At 43.3% G+C, this 21,434-nt stretch overlaps 1 protein-coding gene across 2 annotated transcripts in view; it reads right to left on the bottom strand.

The window, feature by feature from the left end:
- Positions 1-1,539: 1,539 nt before the first annotated feature.
- The window catches only part of LAMA3 (laminin subunit alpha 3), a 186,157-nt gene continuing 166,262 nt past the window's right edge, over positions 1,540-21,434 (bottom strand). For both annotated transcript variants that reach the window (XM_087819001.1, XM_016211528.2), the window contains 11 exons: positions 20,424-20,563; positions 19,910-20,041; positions 18,404-18,557; positions 14,286-14,455; positions 11,292-11,475; positions 9,486-9,626; positions 6,577-6,736; positions 6,341-6,471; positions 4,528-4,621; positions 2,747-2,866; positions 1,540-1,996 (listed from right to left, as the gene is read on the bottom strand). In XM_087819001.1, coding sequence (XP_087675127.1) covers positions 1,854-1,996; positions 2,747-2,866; positions 4,528-4,621; positions 6,341-6,471; positions 6,577-6,736; positions 9,486-9,626; positions 11,292-11,475; positions 14,286-14,455; positions 18,404-18,557; positions 19,910-20,041; positions 20,424-20,563 — 1,569 coding nt within the window. In that variant the 3' untranslated portion in view covers positions 1,540-1,853. The remainder of the gene's footprint in view (positions 1,997-2,746; positions 2,867-4,527; positions 4,622-6,340; positions 6,472-6,576; positions 6,737-9,485; positions 9,627-11,291; positions 11,476-14,285; positions 14,456-18,403; positions 18,558-19,909; positions 20,042-20,423; positions 20,564-21,434) is intronic.

Here is a 21,434-nt window from a genome sequence, read left to right as displayed (position 1 = left end):
CTCCCCCGGACCAAAAGGAAACCAACTGTGGCCCTGTCGTGAACTGGTCAGAGTCAGCCACCAGTGATCTTGAAGCCTCTCCTTAGACTGTTACCCCAACAAAGGTCAGCACTACTTGTGAGATGTGAGCCGGGAAGAAAAGAACAGTGATAGTATTTGTGTGGCACATGACAGTTTACAAGTAATTTCCATAATAGTTCAATTGAGGAGCTGCAAACACGTTTGCAATCTGAGAAAAGCCACACTGAGGGCTTTCTGAGTCCCCAACTGTAATTCCACCTGTGCCACTCTCTTCTGCCCTCTGGTGGCTGGGGTTATACTCAGCAAAGGCAGATAAACAGCTGTTTCTCAAGGCACTATAAAATGGAGGGACAACCACGGTATTAGTGAAGAATTAACTGCCCCTTTATAATGAATCTAGAAAGTGCTGATAAATAATCAACACTAATGAATAACTTTGTAGATTCAGTTACGATAACACCAGGAACCCAGAAGAATCTCCTGTTTGGTGCAGACCTGCCAAAGACAGGTGAAACAGGTGCTCTTCCTGCAGACTCAGTGTCTGGGTGGTAATCACCTGGTGACATTTTCATTTGAAAATCAATGTTTTCTGAAAATACATGATTTAAGGTCGTACAATTCAATCTCTGACCCAGCATAGCATCTCTAAGGTCTACCAGCAAGCCTCTGATGAATAGTCCCTGTGATGGGGACCTGCGACCTCTCCAGTAGAACACTCTGTGCTTGTGTAGATATGGCTGTTCGAAAGCATGCCCACAGGACTGCAGTGTGAGGGGCATAAAAACAGCACTGAGTTGAAGGGAATTTGGCTCAACTTCAGAGGGGGGCGGGCATGTGGCCATAAGAATATCATATAGAATTATGGTATCCAAATTTCAGAATGGTTTGTTCTCTTCTTCCTGATGAACAAACACTGTGTAGCCTTCTACACAGTCTTTGTTAGGAAGGGTCGTGCTGGGTAATAATATTGGTCTAGTACATGGTTCATTATTTTGTAGATAAAACTAGAAGCAACTCCTCCTTTCCATTGACTCCTGTTAGCCTGCCATGCCAAGCTTCAATTACAGTATGTCCATCCACCTCAGCTTCCCTACAAGATAGGTTTTGCTCTTTAGGAATCGCTCATCATAATCTAGAGTTGACTGGTAGCAGACTGTATGTGGGAAGCCAAGTGGATTATAGGTCTATTAAATTGGTTTGTTATTTAGGATTTTATGAATATTATGTGTCTCCCAAATTGGACTGCATATCCTTCGGGGCAGGAATTGCTTCTTATACCTGACTGTAGACCCAACACTGAGCGCACATAGTACCTACCAGTATGGGATCATAATTATTTGCAGAAAACTGTGTTGTAGTAAGCACAGGTGAAGAATTAATATGATTAACAATGACCATCAAGTCACTGGCTTTATGTTAATAAAACATCATAATTTAAAGAGTACACTGCATTAATTTAACCTCATAAATGATAACCCCTTAACAGATGTAAAATTTTTGTATTTTTAAAGTGCTTTAAAAGATATTTATTTTTTAACAAGTAGCAAATAATGTTCTTTAAAAGACATTTCATTTTTAGTGGGAAATGATATTACCAAAAGCATATAACAATTTGCTCACCATCTTCAAGAACTGGGATTTTTATATAAAATAATATGTAGCACTGAATGCCAAAATGATGGTTATGTGTGGTCGACTTTCAAAATTGGATTTGCTACTGAATCCGTTTGCATGGTGTCTTAAGTCAAGAATGACCTTGAGCAGGGAGAGGGAGGTGCGTTGCTTATCAGTGCTTTTAAAGGTGAATCTCCTCACTGTGTGATCGGTTTGAGTTAGTGGTCGGGACAGCCATTCAGACTGACAGTCCCCTGGACTTCCACAGCTTCAGTGACAGGGATGGGAATGTGGTTGACTTGAATATTCTTCAGGCAGCCAAAAAATGATTTCCAGACAGGGAGCTTCAGGGTCTTCAAATCTGTTGAAAGAGGAAAAGGAGAGGCATTCAATGGATAATTCATACTGTCAAATGGATGCACCCAATTTAAAAAATAGATTAGCACTGAAGGGACCCAGGGTTTCAACCAACCCAGTCATTTCCTCCCTTTAAGCAGGCACCCAACACCCCACCTGCTGTGGTAAATCAGCACAAGGCTACTCTTCAAATTCTTCAATTCCACAGCCCAAATCAACAGATAATAACTCTAAATGCGAGTGCTATTTATGGGTCATGGAAGACCTGTATAATGACCAAACTATTTGGAGGGACACAAAACAATGAAGAATGACAAGACTCTTTCCAAGCAAAATTCTAGTCTTGCACTTGACTCCACTTCAACCTGCTTGATTGTCCAATTCTGGCCCCACAAAGCTTAATAACTCACCAGTAAATGCCTGAAAAGGAGACCAGTTTCTCAGTCCCTTTCCTGATCCTTTGCTGATATCAGGCATCTAGGTTAACACAGCCTCTTAAGAGAGGCTTGTAAGTTATAGGCTTGGGACAAGAGGAAGCAGCAGTAATGTGGCCTGAGCAGCCATTAAATCTGTCCATTGCTGACAACTGGGTTTCCCCATGTGCTAGAGCAAAGGGCCTCATCATTTCCACTGTACAGTTAATAGCTGCTCTACTGATAACCCATGGGCTGAGGTATCTCATTTGTTGGGTTACAATGGACATGTTAACAGCTGACATGGGAAACCATGGTGTAGAAGTCATGACAAGAGTTACCTGGGACACCTCCAATGTGTAGTGGCTCCTGAGTGCTGGCAGGCGGGAAGGGGAGCCGTCCGGCTGTGTAGCTGTTGTCTGCATCCAGTTCCAGGTGCAGGATGTGTTGTTTTATGGTGACTGGAGGAAAAGTAAGCTGGTCAGGTATTACCTGAGATGAACCCTGCCCACTGTTTAATATCTACACAAGTGTGTAACCACTGGCTTCTTTTAACTCATTCCTGTTGGACCTGTCCTCAGCACTATCCTCAGGAATTCAGTCAACCTAGACATAAATTCAACTGTTTCTCCACACCAGGTGGTGTTCAGGTGCTTCCACATATTTTACAGAATTTAATCCTTAAAATTTGTGAGAAAGATACTGTCACTCCATTTCCCACATAAGAGACTGACTCTCAGTTACCGAGGAGCTTGGTTATAAGTTGAATGGGACTCGAGCCCTGGTCTCCTATCTCCAGAGGCCATGCTTATGTCATGTGGTCTCAGCTTCTTTCCAAGAAGACACTGACTTCTGAAAACTGACTCCAAAGACAGTCACTTTTGGCCCTTAAAATAAAATTCCTCCCATGTAAATAATCTTAACTAATTGCAATGTAGTTAGCTTTCAAATTAGGCAAAGATATTTTAGCCAGAACAGGTTAATATATCTACAAACTTATGTCCACAAGTTATTCATAAAATAGCAGATTCGACTTGAAAGGCTGTGCCTGTTCTCTGCCTGGTGGTTTAAATCATTTGCATTCATAGTAAACAGCTATTTTTAAAACAACAACAATGAACTTTAACATTAGAGCAAATACTTATTGAACACTTACTACATATGGGACACTGCTAAGCACTTCTCATGCATTACCCCATTTAATTTTCACAACCCTGGGAGGTATATACTCAGCTCCATTGTGCATATGAGGAAATTGAAGGTGAAGGGCAATTAAGTAGCTCGCTCACGGCCACACAGGAGAGGGCTGGGACTGAGATTTTCACCTCTGTTCTTTTTGACTTCATGGCCAAAATCTAAATCACAATGTTATACTACCTTGAAAATAAACACAGCTTATCAGTTTTGTGGGCTCGAAAAACAAAAATGGCAGTGTGTTATGGAGAACTGGAGGCAGCAGTCATGAATTACGTGAGTATGGTTTGGGGTGAGAATGGACCCGCTCTCACCATGTTGTGGACCCTGAGAGTCATTTGATGTGAAGCCTGAGAAGGAATTTACGGGCTCCTCATGGTCAACCAAGGGCCTACATTTTATGAATAGTAAGAGCCTAGGCCATTGGCTGACAGGGGCTCCTTGGATACTCAGTATACTGAGAAGAACCTCAGCCTGAACTCTCGGCTTCCCGCACTCGGCCCTGCTTGTTTAGCCATCTGAGCCAACCACCGCAGGGACACCCTGGTTTCATCTGTTCACCAATGGATTAAGATCTGCTCTGTCCAATCAGAACCATACAAATTGTATCCTCATTTGCATCTATACTGACCAATAAGAGCTGCACAATTAAGAAACATATTTGCATAAAATTGGGAACTTGGGCAGGATCTTTATCTATAGGAGATGGCCTCCCCTTTGTTTCAATGGAACACAATTTAGGTTGCTACCTGAATCTGTGTCGCCTGAGCTGCAGCTCCTTTTGCTCAAATACATGCTTTTTAATTCTTTATTATAGTCAAGTTAATTTTGGTTTGGAATTTTAACTTTGTTGACACTAATGGATTAATAAACTCAGGCTGCATTTGGGACATTTAAATCAGATGAAAAGGAAGACTGGATGTCATACCTGCCACTGAGTGCCACTGTCCATCACACAGAGACTGCTTAGGTGTGACTGATGTCAAGATCCCACCTGCCTCACTGTCCACAGAGGCCACAACCTGAAATACAAATGCATTTTCCTATTTCCTTCAGAAAGACAGGTGGAGCCCACTTCCCCTGACATCTTCCATTCCCAACACTTCCACCCTGACAGCCCAAGAGCCCTTTAGATGTAGGTTCCCCCTCCCACACCAAGTGACCACATGGTGTCCAAGGCTTTGCAAGAATCTCTCTGCTTTATCCCTTTGAAGCAAGCAAGCTGCCAACGCAGAGTTCTGCCTGAAGGTGCTGCCAAAGGCAATGATCTCGTCCCTCCCTGCCCCCATCAGGCCCTACTCTAAGGTTACTGATTAACATCAAAGATCCTCCTTAGCTATTTATATGTGACAGTGGCTTTGTTTAGAAGGACATGTACAACTTGGAAGGCAAAAATGCTGACTAAGGCCTACACCCTGCTGCAAGGGCCAGCCAATTAAAATAATTCCATGAATACATGACTTATAGAGGGTTCCCATCTGAGGAATCCAATGAGCTGACCTATTGCATCTGTACTGGGCGCATGTCAGGGGTCAGGCACTCAGCGTGTTACTGTGTAGAATCCTGCATTCCTGTTGTCTGGGCTAGGATTCTCCAAGCACTGAATCAAGGTGAGTAACATGAGAGAACTGAAATAAGTGTTGGTAAATAATTTACATTTAATGTGCATGTAGCTAGACAGGGCAGCCTATTCTTGAGGGATTTTTGAGCTAAACAATGTGATTGCTGTTATGAAGGTCATCAGGTCTTGTTTTAAATTTCTGTGATTATTTCCCATCTAGAAGCTCTCACTGGAGACTCTCCCCAAACTCTCCCCTGAAAAGCCAGCCTGTCTCAGCCGCCAGCAAGCAGGTAGATAGTTGCTTGCTTCTTCCCTATCAGAGGCCTATAGGCTGCAACTTAAAGAAAAAGTGTTCTAGGAGTTTGGATGATTGTATTTTCTTCTTGGAGTTTTTCCATCCCATTTAATAAAATGTGGAAGGATGCAGGTGAAAAAAGTGGTACATTATCAAACTTTGCCTTGAGGCCTTGACCAAGAGAGGCATCCCAGAAGACTTTGGTTTTAAAGAGATTTTGTGAAAAGAGAAGCGATATAACAGGGTCATGAAGGTAAGATATTGACGAGGCCTGTGAATAATGGGGAGGGTGGAGCAGCAGAAGTATACACGCAGGGAGGAACCCAGGAAAAGCCAAAGGGAGCCTGCGTGGAGACCTGTGAGACTGATTCAGCGGACACGGGGCGTGGGCATGGGCGCGGCATGGTGCAGACAGCTGGTGAGGAAATGCATGCCATGAATTCTGGCACTGCCCTTATGAATAAAAGGAGAGATGTGACAAAGGTGAAAAGAAGAAGAGAAAAATGAACATTTATTGAGTACATGGCAGCTTCTCTTCTCTTGACGGAGCCCTAGGATATAAGCATTATTATCTACATTCTAAAGAAAAGCCAGTGAGTCTGAAAGAGGGTACATGACTTCCCCAGGGCCATATAACGAAGCGGTGCAGCTGGAATTCAGCCCAGCTTGTTTGAGTTTTCCCAATTTTAAGGACGAAGAACAGAAAACATGATGATCAAATTACTTGCTAAAGGAAGCAGGTAAGTCAGCCCTGAAGTCAGGACTCTCCAATACAAGACTGGATTCCACTCTCTATAGTCCCTTCACCTACTGTGGTCTCCAAAATTGGACTCTGCTTCTAATGCAAACCCACATGCCCTTCCACATCCTCAGACTGCTACGCACCTTTCCTGCCTCCATGTAAACACACAAGTGCCTCTGGGGCCCACTGCCGATGTGTATCAGGATTCCCGTGAGACTTCTCGGGCGGACGCTGAAAACGAGCTTAAATTCTGGCCCCAACGACACAGAGTTAGCTTTCAAAAGAAAAGAAACAAGAAACAGTTAAAACATCATAATTCAAGAGAAAGGATGGAGTTCTTCAGACTCAAAGACATAAACTCTTCCAAACTGGTCCTTACCTAGTTTGATGTGACCTCCTTCTTGGGAGAAATAAATGCCTTTCTCCAAAGAGCCAATCAAGCAGGGAGACACCCCAAAGCTTGCAGAAGGGGTGTCCAGTGGTTTCGAATCCAACTGAAAGTTCCTCAGGCATCCCACAAAGCTGTTTTTGGGGAGGCTCTGCAACCAAGCAGAAGAGAGCGCAAACTTCATTACCCACAACTCCCAGAAACGCAGGGGCAGCTGCGGTTAAGGGCCGGGGCAGTTGTCTGCTAAAGACAGAAGGCTGGGGACTCATTCTTCCTGTTTCAGAGTCAGGTGGGCCTGACTTTTCCATTTCGCTCCTGCCCATAGTACCAAGAAAAACCTGGATACCAGATGTCTGGTGGATGGTCAAATTTGAAGGTGCCACCAACCCAAGTGGCATGTGTGCAGAGGGCAGGGGTGGTGGAGGTTGCTTGCACGTGCTGGAACAAGAGCAGGGAGGGTGACCTGACCCTGGTCCACCTGGACAGAGCTCCAAGAGGGGGAGTTTCCACCTTAAGCGTCACAGATCTCACCATCTCCTTGCAGGTACAAACCACTTCTTAGGATTTTATGAGCTCATGTGATTGCTTAATGCAGGGCAGCTGACTGAAAAAAGAGGCCAAAACATTCCAAAAATAATAAAGTGTAAAAAGGTTCTCTACATTGTTGGGCTCACTGAATGCCTTAGAGTTAAAATAAGACACGCTGTGCAGCATCGGTGAGCTTGCATGGAGCTCTGTGCCTGCCTAACACTGGCTTAGAACAGTAATTCTCACCTGGGGCCCAGGGGTGCGTTTCTGGATTCTGTGATCCCTTAAATCATATATCAGATATTCTCTGCATGTGCATTTGCCTGAGAAGAGGGACTGTAACTTTAATGAAATTCTCAAAAAAGTTAAAGAATCACTGAATTAAATCCCTAAAATCCCTTCTATCGATACCTTTAGGACCCTGAAATTCTACATGACAGATGCAAGACATGATAATTTTGAGAGACTATGGTGATATTAGAGAGGCATGTGGTGTCAGTGTTGACGATAAAGGGCTGATTGGGCTTCCTATGAAGTTTTTAGTATCTTAAGACTTGCCATCTTATACAATAAAGAGCCTGAGCTGAGACCCAGCTCAAACTCTGCAGGATAGGCCATGGCCTACACTGAACCCTACACGCTGACTGCAGGTTTTGGTGCCCAGCAGCAGGCATGGTTTGATTGGATGGGGCCTGCCCTTTGAGAGGATTTGGAGGAGAGTAATCCAATGGTAATCCTTCAGGTTGAAGGGAGGCTGCAGAGAGAACCCTGGCTTATAAGAATGTTGTAAATCGGGTGCTGAATATTGTTCCAGATATTAGGAGGCCAAGTGTGTTTTATCCAGGTCAAAAGAATACCCAAATTGTGCCCTTGAATAGCTACTTCTCTGAGAGGGAAATGGGTACAGAGGTTTCAGAAAAGCAAACAGTAACATTGAGTATCCTCTTTAGCAATTAATATATATGTTATATAATATATTACATATACTATATTATGTTATATATTATTTATGATATGTTATTATCTATAATGAAGCAAAACGATACTTTAAGACTTGCTGGGGCTTTGACCCAAACCCCAGTGCAAAACTCAAGGGGGGGAAAATATATATATATATAAAGCAAAAAAGAGACTCAAGGGGACCAGGCTGAGCCGTGTGGAGATACTTTGGCCTAGGCAACGTCAGCCTGAATGCCCAGAATCTACACTAGTGGAAATGATCTGCCTTAATTATGCCCGTTCCCAGGCCCAGATTTGGGTCTTGGCCCTTCCTCCACAACTGCAAGCAAACTTCATACCAGAATGGGCCACCGCCCATGCGAAAAGGGGCAAGAGGGGCTGAGCACACGGCAGCGCATTTAGGTAGAGCGCAGTTCCTAGGCCTGAGCTGCTGACAGGACCATCTTACTTCACTTTGTGGGAGAAAAAAAGCAAATCTGGGAGAATGGCAAGTGAGGATAGCTGCCCCGAGTAACCCAGATGCAATCTGTGCTCTGGCAGTGTGGGAAGAGAGATAGGGAGAGGGCATGCCGAGCTCAGCCCTAGAGCCGTGGCCCCATCAGAGCCTTTGAACTTGACACATCCAGGTTCATATTCCTCCTTCTCCTCCTCCTTGGGGACAGACAGACTTGTGACTCTCCCTTAGCCTAATTTATTTTAGACACCAAATAACATTAAAACAAATATTCAGTTATTATGTTATTCCCTTTTCAATTCTCTGTCTAGCCTTATTAGGGAAGGAACAAATTTCTGTTTAGTGCTAATATCTTAAACACTTCTTGATCACTTGTCAAGCTGCTTTTTCTACAAATGAAGGCAGTGCAGGCTACACTATCTAGCTGGACTTTTTAAACACTTTTATTTTCATATATTTATTTTTATGGTTATCTACGATTTATGGTTTAAGGATATTGGATTTCCATTTAGGAGAGAGGAAAAAAAGATCCTTTAAAAACAAATTTAAATTAGTGAGTTGATTGAGAGCAAATTATTAATGTTTTACTGGGTATGGTAAAGATGGTGAAGGTGGCACAAATTGCTAAAGTTTGAAATATATTATCTTAATCAAAACTTCCATCTTAAACCCAGGTTTTTGCATTCCCTGAAAGACAAGCTGAGATCCGTGTGTATAAATCCATGGAGAAGGCCTGAATTCACTCCTTCAGGGCTTGCCTGTGTTTCAAGCTGTACCTGTAAAACGAAAGGCTGGGAATGGGGAATGTGTACCTCTCTGTGGGTTTATGGACATTAATTAGATTATTTTAAAAATCATTTAGAGCATTTTGGTATCTTTGAATATCTTGCATAATTATAATGATTATATTATAAAGTTAGTTATTTTTTATCTACGGTTCTGAAGCATAGCTACTTACTGTTGGTTTCCCTGATGGAGACGATCCCAGGTAAACTGATGTTCTGAGGCTGACGGTGGAATTTCCCGGTAAACTTCCCTCCCAGGCCCTCAGACCATCTACAACCAAGCGTCCCTTCTTTCCATCTTGTCCAAATGCCACCTTAAGAGCAAAGAAAATAAGTTAATAATAGTTTTGCCTTTGACAGTTGCTGCTGTATTTTATTTAGTGGTCACAGAAAATTTTTAAAAAATGTTTTTCTGTCCCTTTGAGTAGCCTTAAAAAATCAGAGATTTTTCTCTCTATTGTCGTCATCATCATCATTTTGTGATATAGTAGATATTGAATAAAGTGAGCTAAAAAAAGTAAGCAAAAAAAAAAAAGGTTGTTTGAAAGTGAACTAATAAAGATATAATTAATCTGGAAACTTGTGGAAATATAAACAACTGAAGATCTAAAGGAACATACATATATACACCCCCATGCAACAAAGGGAAAGGAATAGTTTGTGCAGAGCTAAGGGGTGGGGGAGTCACATGCTCCCTTGAGCAAGGCTCCTGGAGCAAGGGGCCAGTGGCTACTTCTCTTCTAACAAGAGAAGCAAGTGTTTTAAACTCTGCTAGAAGTCACGATCCCTAAGCTCCACTGTGGACCCTGCCACCTCACGGCTATGAAACTATTCTCTAACTGCTCCCCAGTTTATACACCCAGCTGTGACCTCCGGCCTCTACTGTCTACACACATGTGGGCTCACGTGTCTGATAGGCAACTCAACTCTAGGATGTTTACACCAGAACCCCTACTCTTCCCCAGCTCTGCACTGCTCCTTCCCTGGCCACACTCACCTCCTTCCCATCTTTTTCATCTCAGCAAAGGTTCCACTATAGACCCGATTGCTGGTCCAAAATCATAGCACTCAATATTGATTCCTCTTTCTCTCACACTATACATGGAATCCATCAGCAAGGCCTCTTGGGTCTGCCTTCAGAACATACCCAGGATGGCTCACTTCTCCCCACCTCTATGACAGCCTCTCAAAGCAAAGGCACTAGTGTCCATCTGGTCTACCTACTTCTCCTCTTACCTGCTTTCGGTCTCTTCAGCTAAAGAGAGTTTTTGAAAATATAAATCTATTCATGCAATGCTCCCTTTTTCGTTTTAGACTCTCCAAAAGCTTCAGGGACACTCAAAATAAAATCCAAAGTTCTTATCTTGGTCTCCAAAGCTTAAAAGATCTGGGACCTGCCTTGCTTTTGAATCCCATTTCTTGCCCTTTCTGTTCTGTTCACTCCGCTAATTCCTACCTCAGGGTCTTTGTACCTGCTGTTCCCTCTGCCTGAAACACTCTCCCTAGAACTTCATGTGATTGTCACTTCCTGGAGGAGGCCTTTTTTCACTACCGTATCTAAAATAGTTTCTCTACTCAGTTATTTCCCTACCTGGCTTCACTTTGTTGACTAAGTGAGTAGGACTTGTCAAATCACTCAAGTTTTCTGAGTTCCAGTTGCCTTATCAGAAAGAAGTCCCTTCTTGCTTTAAACTGTAATTCTTTAAATCTGGGATGCCTGAAGGCAGGAGCTAGGATGCTAGAGATGCGGGTCCTTATCCTTGTGCGATGGAGAAGGCTCAGAGAGGAGCCTGGTCCTGAAGGAGGGACATGGTCCGGGAAGCTGGGGTGGGAGTGGGCAAGGGGAGTGAGACACCTCAGCGAGGCATGGAGGGGACTGAAGCAGTGAGCAAAGCCCATCTTGGCAGTTAAGATGACACCCAGGCATGGACCTGTAGCAGCGCCTAGTGCTGAGCTTCTGAAGCAGCCCCAGCTCTTACCGTGTGCCACTTCCCATCATTGCACTTCTCTTTGCTTTTGAGCCTCAGTTTTTTCCCTTCTGCCCCCAAAGCAAAGACCAGTCGTCCCTTGGAGAGATAGAGAGCCATAAAGGAGTTCTTCGTGCCTGTGTGAAACACAAGCCCCCTGGAGGATGTTGTCTGCAGGTCCACAGCAAATTGTGACCTGCAGGAAAAGAAAGCAATGGGCACAGAAGGAAAATAGAGGTTTTTCGTGTTTTTCCAAATTTTCAAAGCTGGGGGAGAGGGTGAAGGGCAAATACCCAAACCCCCATTATTTAAATGAATAAACTGAGGTATGTGCTGATTAAATGATCTGTCTCTCTGGGAACTTTTAAAAGTTTTTCTATTTGGCTGTTAAAAGTTATGTTGTAGCCCTAGCTGGTTTTGCTCAGTGGTTAGAGCACCGGCCTGCAAACTGAAGGGTCTCAGGTTCGAATTTGGCCCAGGGCACGTACCTCGGTTGCAGGCTCGATCCCCGGCCCAGGTCAGGGAGGCAGCCAATCGGTGTGTCTCTCACATCAGTGTTTCTCTCTCTCTCCCTTCCACTCTCTCTGAAGAGCAATGGAAAAAATATCCTCTAGTGAGGATTAAAAAAAAAAAAAAGCTGTGATGTATAATTTCCTCACTGAGTTGGGGAATAATGTGGAAGTTCCACAGCAAGCTTAGCTGGAGGTGTAAATCTCAGCACATGGCAAGGAGGAAGATGCCTTACTTAAAATAAAATAAAAATCAACATTTATAAAAATTAGTAAAATGAACATAACATAAAACTTACCATCTTTACCATTTTAAAGTGTTCAGTTTAGTAGTTTTAAGTACATTCACATTGTTTGTACATCCCACCTTTGGACCTCTTTTCATCTTGTAAAACTGAAACCCTGTACCCGCTAAACAACTCTGTATTCCCTCCTGCCCCCAGCCCCTGGCAACCACCCTTCTCTATTCTGTCTCTGAATTTTACCACTCTAGGTACCTTGTATAAGTGAAACCATACAGTATTTGTCTTTTGTGACTGGCTTATTTCACTGGGCAGCTCCTCCTCACATACTTTTAAGCCCTGTGAACATGCGTGCTATTTTGTATACATCTAAGGAGAAGTTGTGAAGAGCAGTTGGGGGATAATTTGAATAGCAAGGATTTGATTTAAGCATCAGGCAAGCATTTTCTTTCTGTAAGACACTTTTAACACAGAGGCACACAAGTACATGTCCACCTTCTCCCATCCACCTTTAAGTTTCTCGGACCTTAATGCCCCACCTATGATAAAACTGGAATTAAGCAAGCATCATGCAGTAAAAGCGGAGAATGAAAGTTAATATTCATTTGCATGGTGTTGCATATTGTATGTACACCTGGCTAAACAAGCTTTACTTTCTATGAAAACTCACATTCATTCATCTATCCTTCCACTCATTCATTTATTCATTCACTCAACACATGTTGAATGAGTGTGTAGTATGTATAAAACACTGTGGCGGGCGCTAAGAGTGCAGTAATGGACGTTTCATTCCTGGAATTGTTTATGGCACACTGGAATGGGTGCCTAAAAGCGCAGTAGGGTGTTACTAAGCTGTCATGCCCGTTCCTGTGGTTTATGAATAAGTACATACCGGCAGGGACTGGGTCTATCCTGCTTAAGGCTGTATCCCCAGTGCCTAGTACACAGTGAGCACTGAAGAATTAGTTACTGAATTGAATTAAATGGTACTATATATGGAAAATTTAGAGGCAGAATCGGGAAGTGGAAGAAAAAAAAAATCACACTTTAATTCCTCTTTGTTTTTCAATACTGTGCGGCTGAGCCAACACTGAGATGTACTTTAATTCTTCAAATTAGCAAGTTTCCTTGAGGGTAATGTTCTTCAAAATGAGAAAGAAATCTATATTTGTTAAATGAAACCAACCAGATGGAGACACTGCTCAATATTTCTCCTGGTGTATCTGTGTTAGTGTGGAGGTTTGGGAAACGAGGGTTAGCCAATTTAAGGAGGACAGAACGTGCTACAGAATTCAAGTACTTTACATATGTGGGCGTGGTTACCAGGCCTGACATTTGCTCTCCAGAATTATTTCTTAAAGCAACTATCTTTCAGAAAAGACTGATTAACACCCCAAAAGGGCGGCAGTAGAGAGCCTGACTCTCTGAACTGCACTGCAGCCTGAGGCCCTTCCCACCCACTGCTCCTTCCTTTCCCTCTCCTTTCACTGGGGGCAGGCCCCTAGCTCCTGGCTCGCTCCTGCCCCTGCCCCTTTCTCTTCTACAGGGGCAATAAATCTCCTGCACTTCTAGTCCCGCCCTGACATTTCCAGCCTGGAGGGCCTGAGCTCACACAGCCAGCAAGTGGCTGAACGGGGACTGAAAGTGAGGTCTTTTGGACCCCTGAGAAATTCTGCTCCTATAGATAAGTCACAAAGGAATTTTTGGCACCTTTTTATTTTGGTCTCCTTCATATCACATGAAAATGACAAACCTTGTTTTTCTACATTTTTTCTGGTATAATTAATGTCTCTGCTCATTCCTTCTTCCCCCAAAGAGATGCAACTTTTTAGCACAAAAAGTCCAAATGTGTTCTCTAAAAATGATCTATTGGGCGCTTGAGTCTACCGAAAAGAATGATTTTCCTCTGATTATAGAATGCAGGGGAAGAAAGGTGACTTATCATAGAAATAAATAGCAGCTTTGAAAAGAATTATCAGCCTATTTTTAGAACACTGTCAATTCTAAACCGGAGCTGAGCTGATTGTCTCAGCCTGGGAGCAGCACACGTCATGCGTGCATTCCAGCTGTGGGGAGGGAGCACACTCAGCAGTCATGCTGTATGTCCTGTGCAAGCCAGCACCTTTTTGCACAAAAGTGGTAGTGCCACCATCATCAGTGACAGGGGCACAGTGTCATGCCAGCTAGCCTGCCCTGGGGTAAAATCACAGAGTCAGGCTCTGAGATGGCGTAGGGGCAAGAAAATGAAATAATACCTGGGTTTTAGCAACTCCTGGGGAAGCGTGAATAGCAAGTGGCTGGTGGGACTGTCCCCAAACCTGAGGGCTCCGTGACTGGCCTGGGCCCCGGGAGGTGATGGACAAGACTGAGCATTCTGCCACGCCTGCACACTCCTCGGGGAGGCCACTGGTGTGTCCTGCAATGGCTGTATGGGAAAAGAAGCACAAAATTAGGGCCACTAATTACCGGGGGGGGGGAGGATGAAGAATGCACCTGGCTAAGTGCCTAGCTCCGTTTTTACTTTGGATCCTAAAAGAGGAATTCAATACAGATGGGTTCGTCCTTGGGGAGAATGGAGGTTAATCCCATCCTACAGCAGTGCTGCGCCCGGAGCCAGTGGCCATCCAGAGCCCCTCTCTGGGGGGACTTCATTAGAACCAGCGTCCCTTGAGAGCCAGTGTTTGGCAGGCAGCTCCGAGGCCTGCACAGCTAGTTGGTGGGCCAAGGAGCTGCCAACCTACCACCTCCCCTGGGGCCATGCACTCGGGCTTTCGCAGTAGGGCAGTGAGAGGATCAGGAGAGCAGGATACAGAAGGCATGGGGTGGGTCCACAGCCTGTCCCCACTTTCATCAAAGTTGACCCATGCACCGAAGTCTGAGCTGGACAATGCTTTGAACTTTTGAATGGGACTGAGTTTTAATGCAGAAAACAACCATAATAAGTATCAAATGTCACTTAAACAACTGTTGAAAGAAACTAAGACTTGCCAGCCGCCCCTCTTTTCTCTGCTGCAAAGCCCAGATTTTAATGACCTGTCCATACTTTTCCCAAGGGGCTTAGAGCTGAGCAGGGATCTCCATTTTTCAAAGCTAAAGGTGGAAATTCATCTTGCTAAGGACTGGTTTAGGAATGAACATGTGAGCCTCTCCTGGCCAATGAGCCTTGAGGGTAAACCTGGGGTGGGGCCTCCGGGAATGGTTTCCTTCTAGTGGAGAGAGAAAGCCTGGCAGATCAGTGCTTCTGGTGCTGGGCATTGTCACGTGAGGATATGCCACTCCCAGCTGTGCAGGACAGAGCCCAGTCCTGATGCGCCAGGCCTCAAGCCCCACCTGTGTCCCTTAACGTGACACTGTAGATTCCTTGCTGGTTAAACATTTTGCAGTGGGTTTTCTGGAGCTAGCAGCTGACGGCTTCCCCATGGATTCAGATTCCTTCAAGATCAGGTTTTCCTCCCCGACCCAATTCCTAGATAGGTGCTCAGAATGCAAATCAGTTATTTAAAACATTCTGTGTTTGCACATTGCCGAGTGGAGATGTTTGATCACTAGGAAGTTAAGTGAATTGCTTAAAATCACAGCCAGATCTGGATCTGACTGCAGCTTAGGATCTGAAACTCTGTAACCAAAGCCCTCCTTTTCACGGCTTCACATTAACTATAGAAAAAATGTTAACATGACATCAGGCCATCCAAGACTCTCCTGAGTCTTGGTTCAAGTGGATTCTGAGCTTACTTCCCCCAGTCTCTTTTCTCCATCACATTCCCCTGTTCACCAAGCTTTCCAAGCCTGCAGATGCCACATGTGAAGAGCACATTCTTTGGGATTCTACAGCCTAAGCTTCAATTCTGAATCTACCATTCACTGACAGGACAAGATTTTTTAACCACTCTGAGACTCAATTTCCTGATCTATAAAGTTGGTGTTTTCTTCTGCTCTCAGAGGGGTGTGCTGAGAACAGAGAGATGGTAAGAAGACTTGTGAGGTTTGGAGAGAATACACGTAAAGTGTCTTGAACCTGAGAGTCCCACCCACATCCTGCCTCCCAGCTTTGGCCTTCTGCTCATGTAGCGATAATACTCACTTGTCTAAAGTCAACCCATACTCCAGACTCAGTTCATGTATCACCTCCTCCAAAAGGACACCCCTGATCTCTGCAGAAAAGTGCCTGCTGTACCACACTGTAGCATGTTGTATCCCTTTCACTTAGGTTTTTAGTGTGTATAACAATAATAATAATAATAATAGCTGATATTTACTGCATGCTTACCAAGTACCAGGCACTTCTCTACCTGTTCTGTGTTTCTTACTTCCTTTACCCCTCACACCATGAGTTAGTACTATTATGTATCCTCATTTATGTTGCAGGAAATAGACCCACAGGGAGGTCAATATTCACTGGAGGTCACACACCTAATAAGTGATAACACCTGATACAAACCCAGGAAGCCTGACCCCAAAGTCCAGTACATAACTACAAAGCTCTGTTGCCTTCTCTCTGTTACTGGGCTTTGGGAGGCAAAAACGAATATCTTTTTTCATCTAACCTGGGGGATCGCACAGAACGGCGTACTCTCTGGTGTCTCCCATGTCAACAGCCCCAGTCCTACCCTGTCTGCTGAGGTCCACTCAGAGACACCCAACAGTCTCCCGCCAGCATTCTCTCCCTGGATGTCCCGCAGGCACCTGCCACTCAATATGCTACGAACTGCGCTCAGTTCCTTTCCCTCCAAATACTGTCCTGTCCTCTCTCCACGATGCCGTCCGCATCTATCCAGTGACTGGACTAGATGCCTCAGAATTATATGAAATCCTGCCCCTCTCTTGCCACCCACATTCAATTACTATGTTATGTATATTCTATCTTTTAAATAGCTTTGAATCCATCTCCTTTTCTCCATCTCCACCACCACTGTGCTAATTTAGTCTCTTGGTAATTTTCAGCCTTACAGTAAAAAAATGAATATATGACTTCATTCCTGATGGGGCAGGTCTAAAGATGTTCTTTCTATAACAGCGAAATGACAACCCTTTGGGATTTATGAAGCATATTCCTTCTTAATAGCATAAAACATTTCTTATTAGGTACTATCTATTAAACTCCCCCAAATCACTGTACAGCGGGGAAGTACTGGCAGACAAGCAGTGTGCGGTTGACGTTAAGTGAAGAGCATGCTGAACAGAAGCACATTGCTCTTAGGAGCACATGGGCTCCGCCTGGGTTTGAAATCCAACTCCACCTTCCATCTGCAGGAGCATAGGCAAATTGCTTGCCTTTCTAAGCCATAACACCCTTTTCTGTAAGATGTGGCTAGTAATAGTACTTCTCTCCCAAGGTTACTTGCAGATGTAGTAAGAAAATCCACTTAAAGAGCTCAGTGCGATGCCTGGCACACGGGAGGTGCTCAATGTTATCTATTAATCATATTAATTGTAACCTCAGACGTGGGGAGGTCACACGGTTGACCTCAGGCAAGGCAAGGAATTCTTTAAGTTCTAACCCTGTGTTCAATTCATTAAGATGTTTTTGCTCCTGCAAATGAGGAATTTTGTTTCCTTCCAGTCTCTCTTCGTGCTACACATTAGAATCGCCGGGGGAACTTTACAAACGTCTGCCACCTGGACCCACCTTGAGCATCTGACTTAATTGGGTGGGATGCAACCTGAGCACTGGGATTTTTTTTAAACAACTTTAAAAATATATATATATATATATTGATTTTTAGAGAGAGAGGGAGAGGGAATAGAGAGATAGAAACATTGATGAGAGAGAAACATCATCAATTGGCTGTCTCCTGCTTCCTACACGCCCCCTACCAGGGACCAAGCCTGGGCATGTACCCTGACAGGGAATTGAACTGTGACCTCCTGGTTCTTAGGTCAACGCTCAACCACTGCACCACACAGGCCAGGTGAGCACTGGGATTTTAAAAGCTCTCCAGGTGTTTCTCATGTGCAGTCAAGGTCAAGCCACACTGGTCTCAGCAAGGCCTGGGTGCATGTGTGTATGTGTCACAAGAGGCAGGGCAGAGGGGTGTCTGTGGGGAGAAGGGGCATGGCCTCTGTATTTTAGACAATTATTGTGCTCATTAGAGACAGAAGTGTTAAAAGAGCAAGACATCAGGTACAAAAATGTGGCACCTAAGTCAAGGTTCTGTTTATTGTATGACTGCAAAAATTGCCAAATTTTTATCGATACAAAATAAAAGCTAAAAAGAAAACCATTTTGACCTTTTGGTATAATCCAACTGTTAATGACCCATCAAATCCACTTCCTGGAGGCACTGACCACACCCTGCCCACCCCTCCTGGCCCTCCTCCAGCATCTCCCATGAGATAGCGAGAAGAAAAACTGGGGATATGGTTTGACACTTACCTGGTTGATATTGAAAGTCTTGGCTTTGCTAAACCTTGCAGAACCTTTCAACAACATGAGAAAAGGTGGTTTGTTCAAACTGCAGCCTCCCAGGGACACACCTCTCTTGACAGATTTAGTGGTCAAATCTAGGACTTCAGGATTCTGTGACAACCTGGAATGAGGGCAGAAAAGAAAGCTGCTGCCGAACTTGGAAAACACATTGGCAGGGAGAGATTATTCCAAAAACACACATTCTTACTGTCATGGTTTCTGGGTAGCCTTTCATCTCCCTGAACCTTACACCTGGAGGAGTCACTGGACGCATGAGGCTGAGGATGTGCTGTGCCCACCTTTGTGTTCCCTGAAATGCCCAGCACTGTGCCTGGCCAGCAGAAGGGCATGAGAAACTTTTCTTTTTCTTTTTGAACATCCAGGATTGTGGCTAAGCCAGAACACTACAGTTCTTTCTTTGGAACGAGTGTCATATAGAAATATAAAAACAAACTATGCAGAGAGGAGAAACCTGGTCTAGAACAGTGATTTTCAACCTTTCCCATCTTGTGGCGCACATAAACTAATTACTAATAATTCTGCGGCACACCAAAAAATATATTTTTTGCTGCTCTGACAAAAAATAGGTACAATTTTGATTCCTTCACACTGAATGGCTATTATTGTGTTGGCTATTGTCATTTTATTTATTTATTTGACAACCTAAGGGAAAAGGGGTCAGTGCCCCTGACTCAATAGTCAGTACTGCATGTTTTAAAAATTCTTACGGCGCATCAGTGTGCCGTGGGACACTGGTTGAAAATGGTTGATCTAGAATGATGGTGAACATAAGGAAACCTCAGATGTGAGTTTATGAAGGGATTTTTCTCACTGCACTTGAGTAGGAAAGTCTCACAGCTAAGTGTGCTTTATCTCATGATTGTTATCGGAGCCTTGATGGACAGTAGGAGCCCACAAGCTCCTGACAGGCTGCCTGAGGTTCATGACCAGTCCCAGGCCCTCCCTCTGCCTTGGGAGGGGTTTTGCCTCTTATCTAAAAAGAATCATTTTGTATCAGAAGGAAAGAACATTAAAACATTTGCATGCGAGCATCAGGCTCTGCTCTATGAAAGTCACGTTGGACGCTGTGGTGGTTTGGTTTCCTAGCCCTGCACTGCACTGGGCCATGTAATTCTTTGGCCTTGAAAACTGGGAGAACTGATTACATCTAATTGTACAATCTTGATTAAAATTAAGTAAAATCTTGGTGTGAATATTCCTCAGAAACATCATATGAAACTTAATTTTATTTAGACCTTTTAAAGATTATGTGCCAAAGCTGCTCCTACAAAGGAAGGCTGGGCCCAGGTGTTCTTTTAAAATTTTTGGTTGTTGTTGGTTTGTTTTTAATGTGTGTATTCTGCCAAAGACATCATTGTTTGAAAGTTTGTGGTAATCCGCTCCACCAGCAAACCAACGGCATGCCCTCTGCATCACAGGCTGTTCTCATCACACAGAGAGACGGGCACGCACCTCTGGACAAAAACGTTGCTGATACAGCCCTCAAAATCACCCCCGCCCAGGCGCAGGGATTTCTGGGAACTTGAAATGCTTTGTAGCCTTTGGTTACTTTTCAGAGGCTGGTCATCAATGAGAAGCTGGAGTCTGAAAGACAAGGAAAGGACAACAAGGGTGAGAAGTGCTGGAAAACAGAAGATTGTCGCCTTGTGGTCAACTTACTGTCTTCAATTCAGACTCAATGTCTTTGTGTAGGAAGCATGCTGTCATGGAAGGTTGTAGAGCTTTCATTCTCATTACTCCCATTTTATTCTCCCACTTTGAATATACCACAATTTATCTAGCCATCCAATGCTGATTAATTTTTAATAAAGAAATTAATATAGAACCAGGAAGAAGGCCCCGACTTACTAGTAAAATAGTGTCAATCTCAAGGACAAATATTTCACAAGAAAAGACACTAGACAATTCCATTAAACTAAATAAAGTGAAATTCTTAGAGCTGTGGCAGAAATGCCATTCCACTCACCCAGAGTTGTCATTTATTACAGACACATAATGCAGTAAACCATCCATGTATGTCTGTGGAGATTTAAAAATTGGGCTGCTGCGATCCCTGGTGCTGAGCTCAATGTGACCATCTTCCAGGGAGACCTGTAGGCTAGTTGTCTGAAATCATCATAGAATTACCCATCAGTACAATGAATTTGCATTTAAGACTCATGAATGTATCAATTCTGCATGTATGATCAAAATTATGTACAAAACAGTCAGGATGTTTTGACCCAGATGTTTTGACTTTGCTATTTTGATCTAATGACTATTTTTAAATATTTTAACTTCATGTTTATGAATATAAAAATCTTATGCTATTATTTCAACACTGATGAATTTGTTAAAAGCATTTTATGGATCTACATTCAGAAACCAATTTAATTTCTCCAGCAACTATACAAAACAGTTAAACCATCTCTAAATTTTTCTATTTTCAGTTTCATTTTGCTAAAGTTGTTTTCATCAGATCAATTCTTTTCTGAACAAACTTTAGAATGAAGACTTGATTCATCATTTTTTCCCACGTGATTATAACAGTGATCTCTTCAGTCATAAATTTTTTATTTTCTGGTCATAATTTCTAGGAAGTTCAATTTTCCGATGTCAAACTACAGATCTAAATTCTGGCAAGATGATTTGATTCTTTCTGTTAATTCTTAATAAAAAAAATATGTGTAGTGTTAGTAGTTGTCACTTTAATTTTGTTGATGTTTTCTCCACCAAGTACATTTTTACAATTTTCAGCAAGATGTAATTCTTCAGTGAGTTTTTAGTCTAAAACAATTTTTACAGTGTGCGGTGCCAGTTTCATTTTATGTTGTTTTTTTTTCCAGTTGGCAATATTCCTTGTGAATTAGATAAAAGAATGCTAATTTATATGCATTTCTTAGCTAACCAATTATGAAGTTGAGGGCCATGTTCCTAGGCTATTTCCAGGATTCCTGCATTGCCCAGGATTGATCTCATCTTTTACTAAGCCAATTAA

Source organism: Miniopterus natalensis, chromosome 7 (genome assembly GCF_054644295.1).
Source record: "Miniopterus natalensis isolate mMinNat1 chromosome 7, mMinNat1.hap1, whole genome shotgun sequence".
NCBI lineage: Eukaryota > Metazoa > Chordata > Mammalia > Chiroptera > Miniopteridae > Miniopterus > Miniopterus natalensis.
The sequence above is the reverse complement of the archived record's forward strand: the minus strand, read 5'-3'. Positions and strand labels throughout refer to the sequence as shown.